The 17,425-nt window shown below is 32.1% G+C and overlaps 1 protein-coding gene across 4 annotated transcripts in view; it reads right to left on the reverse strand.

Annotated features, from left to right (window-relative positions):
* Window positions 1-17,425, reverse strand: part of Cwc27 (CWC27 spliceosome associated cyclophilin) — a 217,135-nt gene that overhangs the window by 102,324 nt on the left and 97,386 nt on the right. For 2 of the 4 annotated variants that reach the window (XM_005319570.4, XM_078015913.1), the window contains one exon: window positions 8,425-8,525. In XM_005319570.4, the coding sequence (XP_005319627.1) occupies window positions 8,425-8,525 (101 nt within the window). Of the gene's footprint in view, window positions 1-8,424; window positions 8,526-17,164; window positions 17,220-17,425 lie in introns of those variants that run through there. The other 2 variants (XM_078015914.1, XM_040273836.2) reach the window with 2 other exon arrangements.

Here is a 17,425-nt window from a genome sequence, read left to right on the forward strand (position 1 = left end):
TTTTAGAAACAATCATACTAGCAAAACTGAGAATAGACTTTAGTAAATATCAATTAAAACTTACAGATTTAATTTCTTCAAGGCTGGATCAAATTGAAGTACAAAGTAGTGGAAAGAACACCAGACTGGAAGCTAGAGGGTCTGAATTCTAATGCTATGACTTTGCTGTGTGATGGTTTAGTAAGCCCCTTAATTGGATGGCTCTTGGTTTCTGATGTATATAACAGAGGAGTAGGGGGACAGACAATTCTTTCAGTACCAAAACTGTGTACAGATATATGCAATACAAATAGAGCATCCAGAACATAGTTTGATACATAGCATATTCCTTAGGGTTAGCTTACTTTTAAATATACTTCAGCATAATATTTGAAATAAGCCTACATTGTGGTGTGTCCATTTTAAAAAAACACAAACAAAATACAAAATATAAATAAAAATAGAGTTTTAGCCAGGCATAGCAGTGCATACCTATGGTCTCAGCTACTTGGGATGCTGAAACAGGAAGATTGCAATAACAAGATTCACTTGGGAAACTCAGTGAGACACTGTCTCAAAAGAAAGTAAAAAAAGGTTGGGGATGTAGCTCAGTAATAGAGCACATGCTTAGCATGTGCCAGGCCTTGGGTTCAACACTCAGTACTGAAAAAAAAACAACTTTATGATTTATTTATATTTGGATATCGTACTAGTTCAGATAAATTTATTATTCCTTTTTATTCTTTCTTGAATTTCAAATTCTTTTACATAGTTATTAATATAATTTAGGGATTATCTATGTTTGAATAAAAAATGCTAATATTCCAAAGCTGCAACCTATATCATCTGCCAGGAATTTTTTATGAGGAATTTTGAAAATATAATCATTTAAGACTTTCAGCATACTGTATTAATTATTTAGGAAAATCAATGTAATACCACTCAGATTAAACTGTTCAAAATCAGTTTTAATGCAACATATTCACAGGTTTACACTATAAAGTTGTGATAAGAATATCTTTTTCAAATTTGATTAAGTGCTGCAAGATGTTGAAGAAACTCAAGCACTCAAATGAATTACTTTATATGTTTGATGTAATTTCTGGCAAAATCTCAGAAAATGTCATATAAAAGAAATCTTACTTAAAATAAGACCTTGACAGCAGACTGGAAAAGTTAACAACTCCATTCCCAAATGGGAATACTGGTTATAATCAAACCTTTAATAATGTTATTAGTTCCTCCCTTGAGAGAATCTAAATACCAAAATAAAGCAGCAGCAGCAACAGAGGAAAAAAAATATCTATAGTAGATATAGCCATAATATGCAACCACTAGTTTCTTATGTGTCCTTAGTATGATAATGCTTGCCTATTATCTCTTTCTGCTACTAGAATGAATATTGTTAGCCATGTTTTTCCGTTGGACTATAGAATTTTTTTTTTAATGTTAATATTGGGCTAGAAAGATCCACAGGTTGACTTCTGCTCTGGCTTTGTTTTGCTAATTTATTCTTCCTAAAAGTTATTGAAATATCCTTTACATACCATAAAACTCACCATTTTAGGGTACACTTGCCCTCACTTTCATTGTTTTTTAATCTCCTTGAATTTAAAACACCAAAAAATCATTTGTTAGCACCATGCCCAAAGTAAGGAGAAAATGAAAATGACAGATGACCAGAAAGACTTTCTATGAATCAAGTACACATATACTTTCACCTTTTCATGTAAATAAGTTAAAATTAGCACATGGATTAAGAGTAGACAGTGAGGAAAAATAAGTCTGACACTTTTGGCCTCCAAGAAAAAATGACGACTCAAAGGCTGTTTCTTAAAAATTAAAAATAATTCTGTATAGTATTAGGCATAACACAATATTCCAAGAGGGTTTCTGTTTCTTATTAAAACCAAGATTAAGCTAGTTTAACATTATATCTTAGATAGATGAATAGTAGTCAAAAACTATATACTTTCACAACCTATCAAGCCTGAGAGGCCCTAGTCTGATTTAATCCAGTATTAAAAAGATAGTTTGAAGAAACTGGAAATGGCCAGTGCAACTTGAGAGGTACTAAGCACCTCAGGGATGTATTTCATGAAGAGGCTTTAAAATTCTTTCTTGATTTACAAGCTCAGATTGCTCTTCCTTCTCTAATTTTTGGCACAAGTCATAGAGCAGGTATTGTCTGATTAGAACTCTGAAAAGAGGATCTGACACCTTATCTCCCTGAAGCTGATTAGAGAATATGTCCAAACCTGTATCTCTCTATGTTACTATGTTCAGATTGTTAAAGCTTTTGATATAATAATAATAATAATAATAATAATAATAATAATAATAAAAACCTGGAAGGGACTTGAGACATAATTTAATGAAAAGGATTATATAGTTTATTAAAAAACCTGACAGAGCCAACATGGGAAAACAACTTTATCTCCTCTTAATTATCAAACTTATTTGAAATTTATTACCTTCCCCACAACAATTCTATGCAGAGGCTGGGATGATTTACAGTGCTACTAAAGAGACTCCAAGGCTGTAAATAGGATTGTCCTGCAGTACATCTCCTTTGACATTGCTGGTATCTAAAGTAAAATATCACATTCCTTATTTATCTAAATTGGAGTTTTAGAGTCTACTGAAGATTCTGTACTCAACTTAGAAAGTCAACTGTTCTGGATTTTACAAAGTCAACTTTAATGCTAATTCAAAATTTTAATTATATGAATATACTAATGATTTATTTCTTGACATTTGATTTCCTTCACTTACTCCTTTATATAATATTTGAGGTCATTAAAAAGTAGAAAGCAAACAAATGGCAAAATTATGGTTATATTTAAATAATGCATATCTTCCTTTGTAGTATACTTATATCTATTAACTGAAAACATCCTTATGACTCAAGGAATCATAGATCTTATTTGTTTTAAATTGATAAATGGAAAAACAGATGGGTCCAGATTTTACAGTAGCTTCCCCAAAGTGACAGGATAGACTTAAAAATAGAACTATGACTAGAATGTAAGTCCTTAATTAAGGACAATTGTCTTTACAAATCTGGCAAAGGATCTGGCCTGGGCAACTGGGTAGAGATTAAAAAACCAATGGAATATTAATCCTTTAATCAAAGGTGATTTCCTAAGATGGAAGAATCCCTGAAGAAAGCATAACATCTGTCAGACCACCTGGCTCAATAGGAGTCCTCCATTCAGGCAAGAGGACAAAATTAGGTATTTTAATGCATGGGCATTAGAACACAAGGCTTTTTTGTTCTTATAAGAAATTTCGTTCCAAGTGCTTTTAATCCAAGTATAATACACTTTATTCTAAAATGAAGTGGCAATAGTCAGCAAGTGTTAAGACTTGCCAGATGGATTAAAAAACCCAGGAAATAATATGACTGGGAGCTTTACTTAAAGAATGTAGATAAATTTATACATATACATTCCTTTTAACAAAGAATGTCATTATAGAAGTGTAACTCTGAAAAACATAAAAACACAAAGTTTATTTTGAGATTTTAATTATGTCATGTTTACCTTATAGACTACAGGCTGTAACTACAACTAACACAGCATGAAAATTAATATTTTCAATTTTTTTGTATTTGGATAGGAAACAAAATGGGTATATTTTTCTTCTTATAAATTTAAAATTATTTTTATACCGTAGTATCAATTTATTTAAAAGTTTCTCATTGTTTTACTTTCTACAACAAGCCTAGGGGGTACATTCTAAGACATTTTATCTCTGGATTTATGATACAAAAACTGAGTCATCAAGGCTTAAATAATTTTACTTCCAGTAACTATAAAGAATTTTAATACTTCCTTACTTATATTTTGGAGAAGCTATAATATTCCATTAGTGCTACATAAAATAAGCACCTCACATTACTATCAGAATAACTATCAAAAATACCAAAAGAAATGTATTTTTAGTCTCTCTGTATTAGCAGGGGTATAGCACATACATCAATTGGAAATTCTTACAGAAGTCAGGTCTATATTACATATTAATTTGCTACTCCAAATGATCCAAAAGAATTTAAAATATACTATCTGCTTCTAAGTTTATTGTTAAAATTAAATTACTAGATATAGCAGAAAATGTTCAAAAGACCAAAGCATAAAGAATTGCCAGAATACTTAGATAATTTAGTCTTGGAATAAACTAAAATGGTTTGTAAAAGCCAGATATGTAGACATATATCCCAATCAAGAAATCTTTTTCTGAACGGGTTCATGAGAGTATTCAGCTCAAGCAATGCATGAAGTTAGAAAGCCGAGGTCAAAATACATTTTCCAACTTCTTTCATGTGAGAATCTTATTATACATATACACACGAGAACCTCTGGATCTGTTCCCATAGTTCATGTAGTTCTAACCTTGGAATATCTGCTGACTGGGAAGACAGGCTAAGTTATGACATATATTAAAAGATGCTTAAAATTCTACTTTGTTTCTATAATGTTATGTTGTGAGATGGCTCATGGTATATCACTTGTAACCACAGGGAGAGAAGTGTTACTAGACTTAGAAACTGCCTGGCAACATTTGATTTTCTTATATAATATGGTATTTACTGAAATACATAAATTTTTCATAATAAACAAGTTTTTATCATCATAGCAGCAATACCTGCTAATTTTAAAAGCTCAAAGTAAGTTTATATGAAATATGATTTCAAGAAAAAGTAATCTATAATGTGCATCATAAGTAAGTTCTAAAAGAGCCTTCCAATAAGATAGTGATAATATGGCTTCTAATAATATTCTAAAAACATCAGAATCAAAATAGAATGGCCCACTTACTTTCCAGCTCTTCTTCTTCTTCTTCTTCTTCTTTTTAAATATCTTTTATTGTAGATGAACACAATATCTTTATTTTAATTTATTTTTATGTGGTGCTGAGGATCAAACCCAGTGCCTCACATGTGCAAGGCAGGCGGTCTACCACTGAGCTACAGCCCCAGTCCCCCAGATCTTCTTTTCTAAACACAATACTCAAATAAGAGGAACCAGAGTTCCTTGGAGAAGTAGTTTATGGTAGGCCTGAAAAAGGGAGAATGCATGATAAGCCTGTGTTAGAAAGTAAGGAAGTGCTCAAAGTATGTGGAAAGCTGAAAAGACACAGAAGATACCTTGGAAGAGCTACTGATGGCCAAAATTGAAAAAATCTAAACATAATTTGAATATACAGAATAAAATACAAACCCATATGAAATAAGTAAATAATGAAAAAGAGAGTTTTTATTATGAAATTCTAAGTAGTAAAAGTCATAGGAATCATGGAAATAAAATGTCATCATTAGAACACCACAATAAATATCTTCTGCAGACAAGATCTACCATCTACCAAGAAATGCTAAAATTAATGGGGAACAGCTTGAAGAGTTTAAAAGAGGAAAACTGTACAGTCTAAAAGTTTTTTCCCCCACATTCTTCTAAATCTCAAAAATAGAAAGAGTAATTATACAAAGCAACAACTCAGCAGATATCACTAAGATATCATTGCGATCAAGGCAATGTCATCAGTGATAAGATGGTAGACATCATGTTACTAGTGAAAACGAACTGATGAGGCAAACCATTTTTGTAGCAATTTTGCTAAAAATGCATAACCTGAATCCAATCATAAGAAATCATCAAAACTCAAACTGAGAAACATTCTACAAAAGATCTAAGGAGGAGTCTTCAAAGTGTCAAGGTCATGAAAGATAAGAAAAGATTGAGGAAGAGTCCCAGATTTGCGAACACTAAAGAGAATGATCACTAAATGCAATATGGAATTCTGGACAAAAGCATAGAATACAAAAAAAAATATTGGTGTGAAATTCTAATAGGGTCTATAGTTAGCTAACAGTATTGTGCCAACATTAATTATTTGATGTTGACCTAGGCACTTTGATTATCATCTTAACATTAAAGTTATGTGGAAACTCAGAATTATTTTTGCAATTTCTGGATAAGTCTAAAGTTATTTTTAAAAATAAGAAAAATTAGTAAATAATATGCTAATTCCAAGACTAGAAAAACAAAGTGGTAGCAATTACATGGGCCTACTTTTTTATAAGTAATTTTAATTGTCATCCAGATTAGGGCAAATCAAGGTATTTCTCTATGATATGAGAAGAATTAAACTCAGAAAAATAATTACTTATATAAATTCCTATCTAATCGTGGTATAAAAAAATATTACACACCTTCCCAGTGGTTGGGGAGACTGAGATAGGAGGATTGTGAGTTCAAAGTCAGCCTCAGCAACGGTGAGCCACTAAGCAACACAGTGAGCCCCTGTCTCTAAATAAATATACAAAATAGGGCTGGGGATGTGGATCAGTGGTTGAATGTCTCTGAGTTCAATCCCTGGTATGAAAAAAAAATGATTTTAACATGGTTAACTTTTATATTAGTAGACTAAAATAAGCTCTTAAAGAAGCTTCCCTTTGTGTAAAGAAATGAGTCATTTAAGACTCACACCTTTCTTTACCTAATTATATTCAGTATCTCAAAGGCAGATAAGAACATATACTGTTTATGTGTAACATAGTCTGTACCTACACAGCATAGTAATTACTGCATTTCTCTCACTCCTAGAAGATCATGAACAATAGAAGCAAGAACTATCCATCTATTACCAACTTAATAGCCCTAGTCCAGCACAGTTCTTGAGACATGGGGGTGCTCATAATTAGTAGCTCAAAAAATGAATAAAATTCTTTAGTAAAAGTTCTTTCTAAACTGAGCACAGTGAGCTCATCTCTAATCCCAGCAGCTCGAGAGACTGAGACAGGAAGATTGTGAGTTTAAAGCCAGCCCTAGTAATGGCGAAGCGCTAAGTAACTCAATGAGACCCTGCCTCTAAATAAAATACAAAATAGGGCTGGGGGTTTAGCTCAGGAGTCCAGTGCCCCTGAATTTAACCCCTAGTACCCCCCCAAAAAAGTTCTTTCTAGTTGAATGGAATTACTTTCATGAGTTTAATATGCTTTTAATTATAAGAAGCAATTCTGTGGGAAAATTATGTATAAAATTAAAAATAAAATAATTCTCAGTGTATGTTTTTCAAATCTTAATACTGCCAATACAGTTTACTTCTGTTCTGGGTTATATTTTGCTTATAACTAGTCATAAATAAATTTGCCCATTCTCTTAAATTTCATTTATAATTTGTGCCATTAAGGGTGAATTAATTTTTTTAGCAATTAGTTTCATTTGAATACATATTTCAGAGACTTTCAATTTGTCATAAAGTACCTGCCTTTATTATAATGGTCACTGGGTTATGGTACAAATAATCTAAGCCCTATGCACTTCAAACAGTTTTATGGTATTGCTTGTGCTATTTAAAACAATAAGAATATATTAGCCAAATGTTACCTGCTATTCTATATCAGAGTATGTATGCTTTAGGGTTAGATGCTGTATTATTTTTTTTTTAAGTGGTGCTGGGGATTGAACCCCAGGGCCTCGTGCATACTAGGCAAGTGCTCTACCACTGAGTTACATCTCTAGCCCTCATCCTATTTTTAATATGCCTCTACAGACTATATTTATCTACAGAATCTAGTAGATAATAAAAAGACTTCAAGGTTTCTAAAAGTATGAGGATACAGATGAAATGCATGCAAAGCAAATCTATCACATCAAACAGTATACATTATTAGAGGCAAATGAATAAAACTTTCAATCATGATCTACTATTGTAATTTATTGCTGTAAGAAGAAAACGGATTTGAGTGGTCAAGCTGCAATTTTGGAAAATGAACACTACATACTTTATTGTAAAACAGTTTAAAATAAATTAAAGATTTTTAGTGAAAGGAAATAGCTTTGTAGGAAGCTATTCTAGTTTAATTAAAATCATAGTGAAGCACAGAACATATTCAATCTGTACAAATAGCAAGTGTTGTTTTGATCATTTTTATCAATAGTTTAGATTTCCTGTCTTAACACATGAGGAAAAAGTAAAAACAAAAAGCAATAACATATATTTAATATTATTCAAACCAACACACAAATGTTTATACAAGTCCTAAACATTGGTCCCAAATACTTTTCTATAATTTTTTTTAAAGTATGTGATATTTAAAAAATGAGCATCCCATTTCTGTACATTTTTAATCCAGTTACATGCTATAGCAACAGGAAGTTTTGCTTGATTTTAAGTATTCTCATATTCTCATTAGGCCTACTTAAGAGCAATAGTTAATATCATGTTTGCATTTAATTTACTTCTCAGAAAAATGTCCTCAGTGGAAATTTATTTTATTAGCTAACTGTCCAAAGCATGTATCTGGGAAACAACACCACCACAAGAAGGAGGGAGGGAAGAAGGAAAAGGAGGAAGGCAGAAGAATAGAGAGGAAGGAAAAAGTTAAGCAAAATGGGAGGAGGAGTTACAAGAGAAAAATATAAGCCTGATAAATGGCCTTACCTTCATTTTTTTTCTCTGCTTTTGATGCATTTTCTACTTTTTTTTGTTTTGCTGCTAAGAGTTCTCGCTTTAATTGTCTTGCTTCTTTTCTGAGCTCTTCACTATAAAGCAAAAACAGTTATATGTGAGTATGATGACAAAAAATTGTTTAGCAAAAACAGAAATATAGGTTTTTAGGTGTACTAAGTCTAAGAAAAAGGGAATAATATAATTCACTCATTTTGTTTCTATATACATAAATTTGTTGTACAGAAACACACTAAAATGATATTTTAAAGTTGTAATTTTTCACCAAAACCTTTTTGAGTTACTACAAAATATTTCTCTTTTCAAGTATATCAAACACAAGAAGGTAAGTAATAAATGATCCAATACCTTCTTAATTCACAAGGATTTAATATTCTAGTTTCAATTAATATTTCATGGTGATTCGAAGTCAAAACAAAAATTTTAATGTAAGTATATTCACTAAACCTGTACTTATACAAAACAATTTGGCTTCAAATTTGTTGAATTCCTGAATTGCACCACTAATTATCATTTATTAAGCAATTATTACATGCTAGGTCCACTGCTTAAAACTTCAAAAACTAATATGCATATACAAACTCAAATTTGTAACTCACTAATACCATAATTTGGCATATAATTTCCTCTTTTGTGAAATGTACCATGCACCAAAGTACTCTGATGATTAATGTACTGCTTTCAGGTGTTAAAGGCAAACAGAGACATGTGTTGATGACATATATGAGAACAAAATCCATTTCTTGGAGGAAATTATTAACTACTCATGTATAAACCTTGCTACGATTTGGATATAGTTTAAGTGTGCCACCTCCCGTAGTCATGTTTTGGAGATTTGGTCACCAGGTGGGAGTATTGGGAGGTGATAAAATCTTTAAAGATGGTGCCTAGTGGGAGATCTTTAGATCAAATGCAGGCACCCTAGTCTCTCTCTGGCTTCCTGTTTCAAGATATAATCTTTCTCAGGTGTCATCACCATTGCCATCTGCTATGAGGTGACACAGCTAAGGTGGGGATCCATTCCAGAGACTTCTATGTTGTTTATACTTGTAGCAACCAAAACTAAAAGTAAAATAAACCTCATTTTTAAAAAAGGTCTGCTTCAGATATTTTATTATAGTTAACAAAAAAAGCTGACTAATATAAACCCACAGGATCCCTTGTGAATAGTCAAGTTATGTGTGTTGTATCTTTGAATGTCAAGCATCCACTCTATTGTCAATACAAACTAGACTGGATCAAGGATACTCAGAGAAGCTTGTAAGCTCAAGCAGTCAGCCCACTTTGGAAATGTTCTCCAATGTTCTCTAAGCCAAGGTTTAATTGAATCTTAAAGATCATTCCACACTGATACAACCATTAGTGCTTCCTACATATCCTAAATCTCATATATCTTTTCACCATTCACTATCCTATATTACATTTACCAAACTGATAAGCTTTATAATGTGCCTGACAGTTCTTTCTGTTTTCTACATGAGAAAAACACAGTCACATTTTGTGTCTGCTTAGACTTCAAGACCCTAAAATCTGAAACAATGCTCTCTGATCAAAATCCATTACTTTTTTACTTTTTCAGTCTTTCATTACTACTGAACTTACACTCACTCATAATAATGAAAGCCAATTCCTTAATTGTTGTTCATGCTCCATCAGCCTCACTGTAATCCTCATTGGCTTTGTACCTATTGTGGATGGTATGGTCATCCATTTCACTAATGTCCTCCTCATCAGCTCCTTTAATTTTCTTGACTTGTTTGACCTTTGCAGATACATCACAATCATCTAAAAGAAATTGTGAATATGGTTTCATGTTGTTCCCCCTCAAGGGATCTGTTCCAGGAGACAAACCTCTAAAGAACAGGGTAACTTTAGATGTGAGATGTTGTCTGGGGATTTGCCCTTGTGACAACTTTTACTGATGATTCCCTTATGCACTCAGGTTTGGAACCCTTGCTTAGCACTTTACTACAGACATTATAGTGTCCCTTTTACAATTTTAAGCACTACTACTTCACTGATCCTTTTATTCAGCAAACAAACATGCTCAAATTTCTCTGGACTCTGCCTGAATCAAATGATTATCATCTCCACAAATGGACTCCATTTCTGAAAGAATAGTTTGCATACACAGTCTACTTCATAATCTCTTGCAATCTATCCCTCTTAATACTCTACTGAAACTGTTTCTATATAAACCAAATTCAATGGCCTTTTTACAGTTCTCTCTTCCTCGTTGGTCTATCATTCAATGATATTAAATACCCTTTTCTTCCTGAAATTCTATCCTAATGAGACTTTTATATCACTTTGGACTCTTGGTTTTCCAATTCTTCTCCTGGTTATTCTTTCTCCTCCTGTCTTACAATTATTGGTATTTTTCTCATCTCCATACCCTGTACTCGGCATTCATCAAACATCATTCCTATATAGGTTGTTCCCAAACCTAGAGGTTTTGCCTGAATTTTGATTCTGTATTTCTAAATTTTGTAACAAACATCTATGTAGGTGAGTGTTATCCAAGAAAGGTTAAGTTTACACATATTATTAAAACTTGTTTCATTGTGTTAAATTTTTCAAGTGATTGAGGATTTGCAATGTTGTCAAGATAAAACATAAAGCATTTTAAAGTTTCCAAGCAGTACACTTTGATAAAGCAAAAAGAAAAGCTTAAATTATTTCAAAAGTATTACTTGGACATGCAACCAATACAAAAAAAAAAAATCAATGTGACAGCATTGTCTTCAAAATCTGGTGTTTATGTTATACTTATAGCACATCTCAATTTCAACTAGCTACAATTCAAGGACTCTGATCTAGATGGACAACATGCAGATATCTTGACATAATTACAAATACTATATTTTCAAACCTTAAGTTATTTTCTTCTTACCCAAATCTATTCCTTCTTCTAAAATGAATCTATTTGATCATAGAACCACTATCCTTCTAACGAACAGATTTTAAACCTGTTTCCTTTCCCTTTCACTGAATCAGTGTTGAAGTATATTTTCCAGTCTCACTCACGTATAACAATTCTTCTTGCCAAGTTTAGTCTCTCCTTATGTATGTCTCAGACAAGTGCAGTTACTTCCTCTTTCTTGAAGTTATATGAATACAATTTTAGAAATCTCTTCTTCTTTAGTCAGCATGAGCTCTAATAGAATAGCTTAGAACCTACATAGGGAACAGCAACCACATATTTGCTCCATCCACTGAATCTCCCTACCATTTATTATGCTAGTTTGCATATTTTTTAATTTGGTAAGTCATTCAGTAATTTAGATGATGTTTCTGAAGACTAAGCTCTATAAGGTGACTTTGCAAGTTGAATAGGAAATGCTACTTTACTAGGCAAAATGAAGCAGATAAGAGAATAATTTCAAATGATGAGGCAAAGAAAGTATATACCATGGAAGATATTATTGTAGAGACACAGTTGTAAAACAGAATTATTAAAAGAGTTAATTTGAATTCAAAAAAGTCCTGACTTAGAAGCTAACTCCATTACTTATTAGTTGAATGATGTGAGAACAGTACTTAACTTCTCAGATTCAGTTCCTCAACTATAAAACAGGGGAAAGATGTAAAATATCAGCACAATACAGGTTCAACAAATGTAGCTATCATTATTTAGGTCATATGTTTATAATAACACCAATGTTATCCTCTATTTGCTATTTAGGAATATTTCTTAATTATGTTATTATTACACATAATTGCTACCTTTACTATATATGGATCTCGGCTCTGTTCATAATTTTAAAAGGGCACTGAATGCATAATGCTTGCTTCTAAAACTTTATCCTTAAATAGTCATACTAGACATACTATTGAAGTATATAATCTAATACAAAGTGAACAATGATGAATAAAGGCTCAAAAAAACAAATTGAGAAAGAAAGGTTAAGTCTACACATATTATTAAAACTTGTTTCATTGTGTTAAATTTTTCAAGTGATTTAGGATTTGCAATGTTGTCAAAATCTTTCAGACTATTCAAACATCACCATTTGTTAGTACTTGTGGAATCCATAATTCTTGGGATGAAGCGTAACTTTTTAAACTACTCTTTGGATCAGAGTTTAATTTTAGGGTGCCCAATTTTATATCCTCTGGAATAATCCTATCAGTTGGCACTAGAATATATTTAAATGTGTTAAAATGAGTGTGAAAATTATAAGTTTGAAATATATGGCATGGTGTACTGCCACATCAAGGGCTTGCTTTAGAGTTCAGAAAGAATCTTCTTGGCCCCCCTCAAAGTCTAGTTCTACTTGAATGATAAAAGAAATGGCTTTAATAAATTGCTATTAACTCTGTTAATTAATTTTTTCTTAATAGGTATGTTTCTAATTTGAATTCATTTGAATGTTAATATTGTTCATATATATCACTGTTAACTACCAGGAAATTCTGCATTATATTATATATATTTTTTATGTTATGTGTATATTTCTATAACATAATATATATAATATATATAAATCTGGTAAATCTATAATATCTCCTGTCCTAATTGAAAAAAATTCCATTTAAAAAATCATCCTAATAAAGTACTAATAGCCTAAAAATTACAGTAGCCTTTATATATTTAGTAATGGCAAATAAATTACTAATTCATTCAAAAATTTCTAATATTTAAACGGTACTATTCTGGGTACAGGCACAGAAATCAAGTTGAAGTTAAAAAAAACCTAAATTCATTTGTTCTTTAAAGCTCTCAATTCCCACTTAATCTTCTTGATAATCTGTGATATAGGCATTTTACAGGAAGGCTTACGTTTATGGGCATTAAATAAATACCTTAACTGAAGTCACATACTCTGTAAGTAATAGAACTAAAAACTGAAGATGAAACTCTAAACACTCTGAATCCTAAGTCTATACTTTTTTCATGATGCTACAAACACCTGGGTAAACTTTCAAAAGAAACTTTAAAACCAACAAAGGTCATAAACCATGTACATAACAAAAAACAGTACATGATAAAGAGTGTTAACTACCATGAAAAAGAAATAACTGAAGCAATTTTAAATTAAATGAAGGAGAGATTACTGCAAGTTAAACAAGCAATGGCTTCACAAAGAAGGCATCTGAACTGGACCTTGAAAGATGAAAGGAATTATCCTTGTGAAGTCAGTGTAAAAATGAATCCAAGCAGCATGCCTAAATCTAGACAGAAAAGTGCAAAAACACAGGGTGTATGCTAAAAGATATTTAGCTATAGAGTAAAATAATTTAAAGGTGGAGGAGTAACTAGTAATTAAAAACAGAACTTGGAAGAATACCTGTGGTAAAGTTTAAATGCAAACAGTCAAAATATTTCTTTTCAATATTTTTATACCCTTAAGCTGAAAATTATTTTTACAACAAATTTCTCAACTGCTCTTATTATCTTCACTTTACTATTCATCCATTTTAGTTGCCTTACGAGTAATTCATACTCTTCTTAAATTGCTCTCTCAGAAATAACTTATGTTCTCTTAATCACTAATTCCAATGGTTTACCTTTAGACTTAACAGCCCTTCAGAAGAATGTGACCCTGTTGACCACTTTACTTCTTTCAGTTTCTCTGTTGTCTCAGACAGTGTCATGCCACCTCTTTGATATTCCTTCTGTTTACACTAGCTTTACTCTTTTACCTTATCTGCTTCTCAGTAGTCCAGTCACAACCCTCATTCCCCTCTTCCTTCCTTATGAATTTCATCCACACTGAGGATTTCAATGTCCTTTATCTTAATGCAACCAGTATACAAAATCAAGACAGCCTGATTCTCTTAATACATTTCTTTTCAAGCTTAAAGTTACATTTCTAACTGCCAGATTAATACCTCCATTAAACATTCTACACAAATGCATCAAAATTGTCATATTTAAAGTCAGATTGATCACATTGCCTCCACAAAAAAAATCACCTTATTCCTTTATCGTATTTCTGATAAAGCCACCATAATGCCTATCATCAGACCCACCTTCTAGTATCACTTCCTTACTTACTATATCCTTCCTTTTTCCTTTAGTCTCTTACTTTCTGTCATCAGTGATAGCCATCTGGTTTGGACCATCGTGACTTCACTCCTGCAACAACCTCCTACTTACTTGGTCTATATGCCATTGATCTGACCTTTCTTTCATTCATTTTGTAACACACATACTAAATCCTATGACCGTTCTCCCCTGAGCTTCACAGATTCTTAAATCCCACTAAAGTATTCACTAATTTTCTTTCTCAAGTATTTAAGTCCTTCTCTTAAGCTGGCTTTGAAATATTTTTTTTCATATATATCTCCCATATATCCTCTATGGTTACTTTCAATTTCAGTCAAATCATACTAGTCGTACTCACCTTGGCAAACTTTGAGCTTGGACATACATACCCTTTTGTTCAAGACATTTATGAGACTTAAAATAGTGTTTTATCCCTATTTTCCTACTAAAGTCTTTTTTATCTTTTGGGCTTCATGGAGAAAATGGTACTTGGGGATAGCAATGGGGAAGGTTTTCTCATCCACAAACTGTGGTTCTATCCAACATATGTATTATAATACTACTGATACAAAGGTTACGGATTACTCTGATTAAGCATCTTACCAGGGGCTTAGAAGAGAGTTATTTTTATAATCCAAATATAGTACAATTAACTCAAAACTGTTAAATTGCATCAGCAGTTTAAAGAACTAAAAATTTTAAAACTTAAATGATACTTATTACTACACTAATGAAATCTACTCTAATGTCACTGATTTCTTTTTTTCCTTTTAAATGTCTATTCTTTGTTTTTTGGTACCAGGGATTAAACCCAGGGGCACTTAACCACTGAGCCACATCCTCAGTCATTTTTATTTCTTATTTTGAAACAAGGTCTTGCTATGTTGCTTACGGCCTAGGTAAGTTGCTGAGGTTGGTTTTAATTTGCAATCATCCTGCCTCAGCCTGTGCCACCACTCCTGGAAAAACTAACGTCCATTCTTAACATTGTAAAACATTAGACAAAACAAGTGAAGGAGAGCTTGGTTATCAGATTTAGGCCCAACATCATTAAATAGCCCCAAGGAAGCAATCAATTTTCTTTCTTTACCTCAGTTTTATTATCATATAAGAAGAATGTAAGATATACATTAATAGTTCTGAAATGCACTACCAAAACTGTTATATAAGACTAAGAGTTACTATTCTACCCAGATGATTTTATTTCTTTTCTTTGGATTTAGGATATTAAAGCACATTATGAATTAAAACAATCTGCTCTTAGTTTTCACATCTAAGGAAATAGTGAGATGCCAATATTTTCACATACACTGTAGACAAAAAGAAGTTCAAGAATAGAGATAGTAAGAGGTATTTCGAAATTACCCAAGTCAATAATGAAAATATAAATATGATATAGACATCCTAATTTTTTATTTGGTGTCCAACTTAACTAACTACCCACTAATGAAAAGTATGTCTAGATTTGTACCTCTCACTTTTATCTTTTTTTTTTTTTTTTTTTTTTGCAGTTCTGGGGATTAAACCCAGGGCCTCACACATGGCTAGGCAAGCATTGAGCTACATGCCCAGCTCCACTTTACTTTTAAACTAATATTTTTGATATAATAGGAGACACCATGAATAAATAACTACACAGGAAAAATTTAAAATTGTAGTAAGTTATTATAATTTCATTTTTATCAGACTATTTGAATCATTTATTAGTTTTTTAAAGTCCTGAAATTCTTTTTTCCCGCATTTTTAATTGGTACATCATAGTTGTATGGTAATGTACATAATGATGGAATTTGTTGTTACATATTCATACATGCACACAATATAACAATATAATTTGGCCAATATTACTCCCCAGCTCTCTCCCTACAGTCTGCCTGCCTTCTACCTCTTGGTCCCTTTCCTCTACTAATCTTCCTTTGATTTTTATGAGACCCTCTCCCTGCTGCTACCTTTCTTTTCCATTTGCCTCTCTAGCTTCCACATATGAGAGCAAGTATATGACCCTTGACCTTATGAGTTTGACTTATTTCACTTAACATAATCTAGTTCCATCCATTTTCTTGCAAATGACAATTTTTATGGTTGAATAAGACTTCACTGTGTATATATACTACAACTTCTTTATCCATTCATCTATTGATGGACACTTAGGCTGGTTCCATAGTTTGGCTATTGTGAATTGTGATGCTATAAACATGGGTATCACTGGTATGATAATTTTAATTCTTTAAGATAGATATCAAGGAGTGGTATATCTGGATCATATATGGTGGTTTCATGCCTAGTCTTTTGAGGAACCTCCATTGGAATTTCCATAGTGGTAGTATAATTTACAATCCTATCAACAATCTAAAAGAATTCCCTGCAATTTTTCTTTAATCCTGCAGCATCTGAACTTGAGACTGAGGATTTAAAATGGCAATCGTGGGCTGGGGGTATGGTTCAGCAGTAAGAGTGCTTGACTTGCATGTGTGAATCCCTGGGATTGATCCTCCACACACACAAAAAAATTTTAAAAAATGGTAGCTCATATCACTGATAAATTTTCAGTCAGTTTTTATTTATCCCCAGATAATTTTCTCATTTTCTCTAGTTTCCATGAATGTGCCTTAGAAAAATTTTGAGTTATATATCTATATATCTGTTCCTTTTTCTTTCATGAGAAAATTATCTTACTACAAGGGAGGTGAACTAACACTTACACATTTTTTAAAAAATTGGCAAAGATTATCAAGATTACCTGAGTGTTGGGCAAACCTTTGTAGAGATCTTTAATCTACAAAATCAAATGAAATATGTGTAAACTTCTTATATAAGATGATATATAAATGTGCTTAGAGGCTTTGTTAAACAAGCTGATGGCTAAACACATGTCCATTACAGATCACTGTTTCTTGGACCATGGATGTACCACTTGTAGTTAGCTTAATCATGCTATTTCCCAACATCTGATAAGAATTCACAACACATGGAAATGATTGA

The sequence above is a fragment of the Ictidomys tridecemlineatus genome, chromosome 1 (assembly GCF_052094955.1).
Source record: "Ictidomys tridecemlineatus isolate mIctTri1 chromosome 1, mIctTri1.hap1, whole genome shotgun sequence".
In the NCBI taxonomy this organism is placed as follows: Eukaryota; Metazoa; Chordata; class Mammalia; order Rodentia; family Sciuridae; genus Ictidomys; species Ictidomys tridecemlineatus.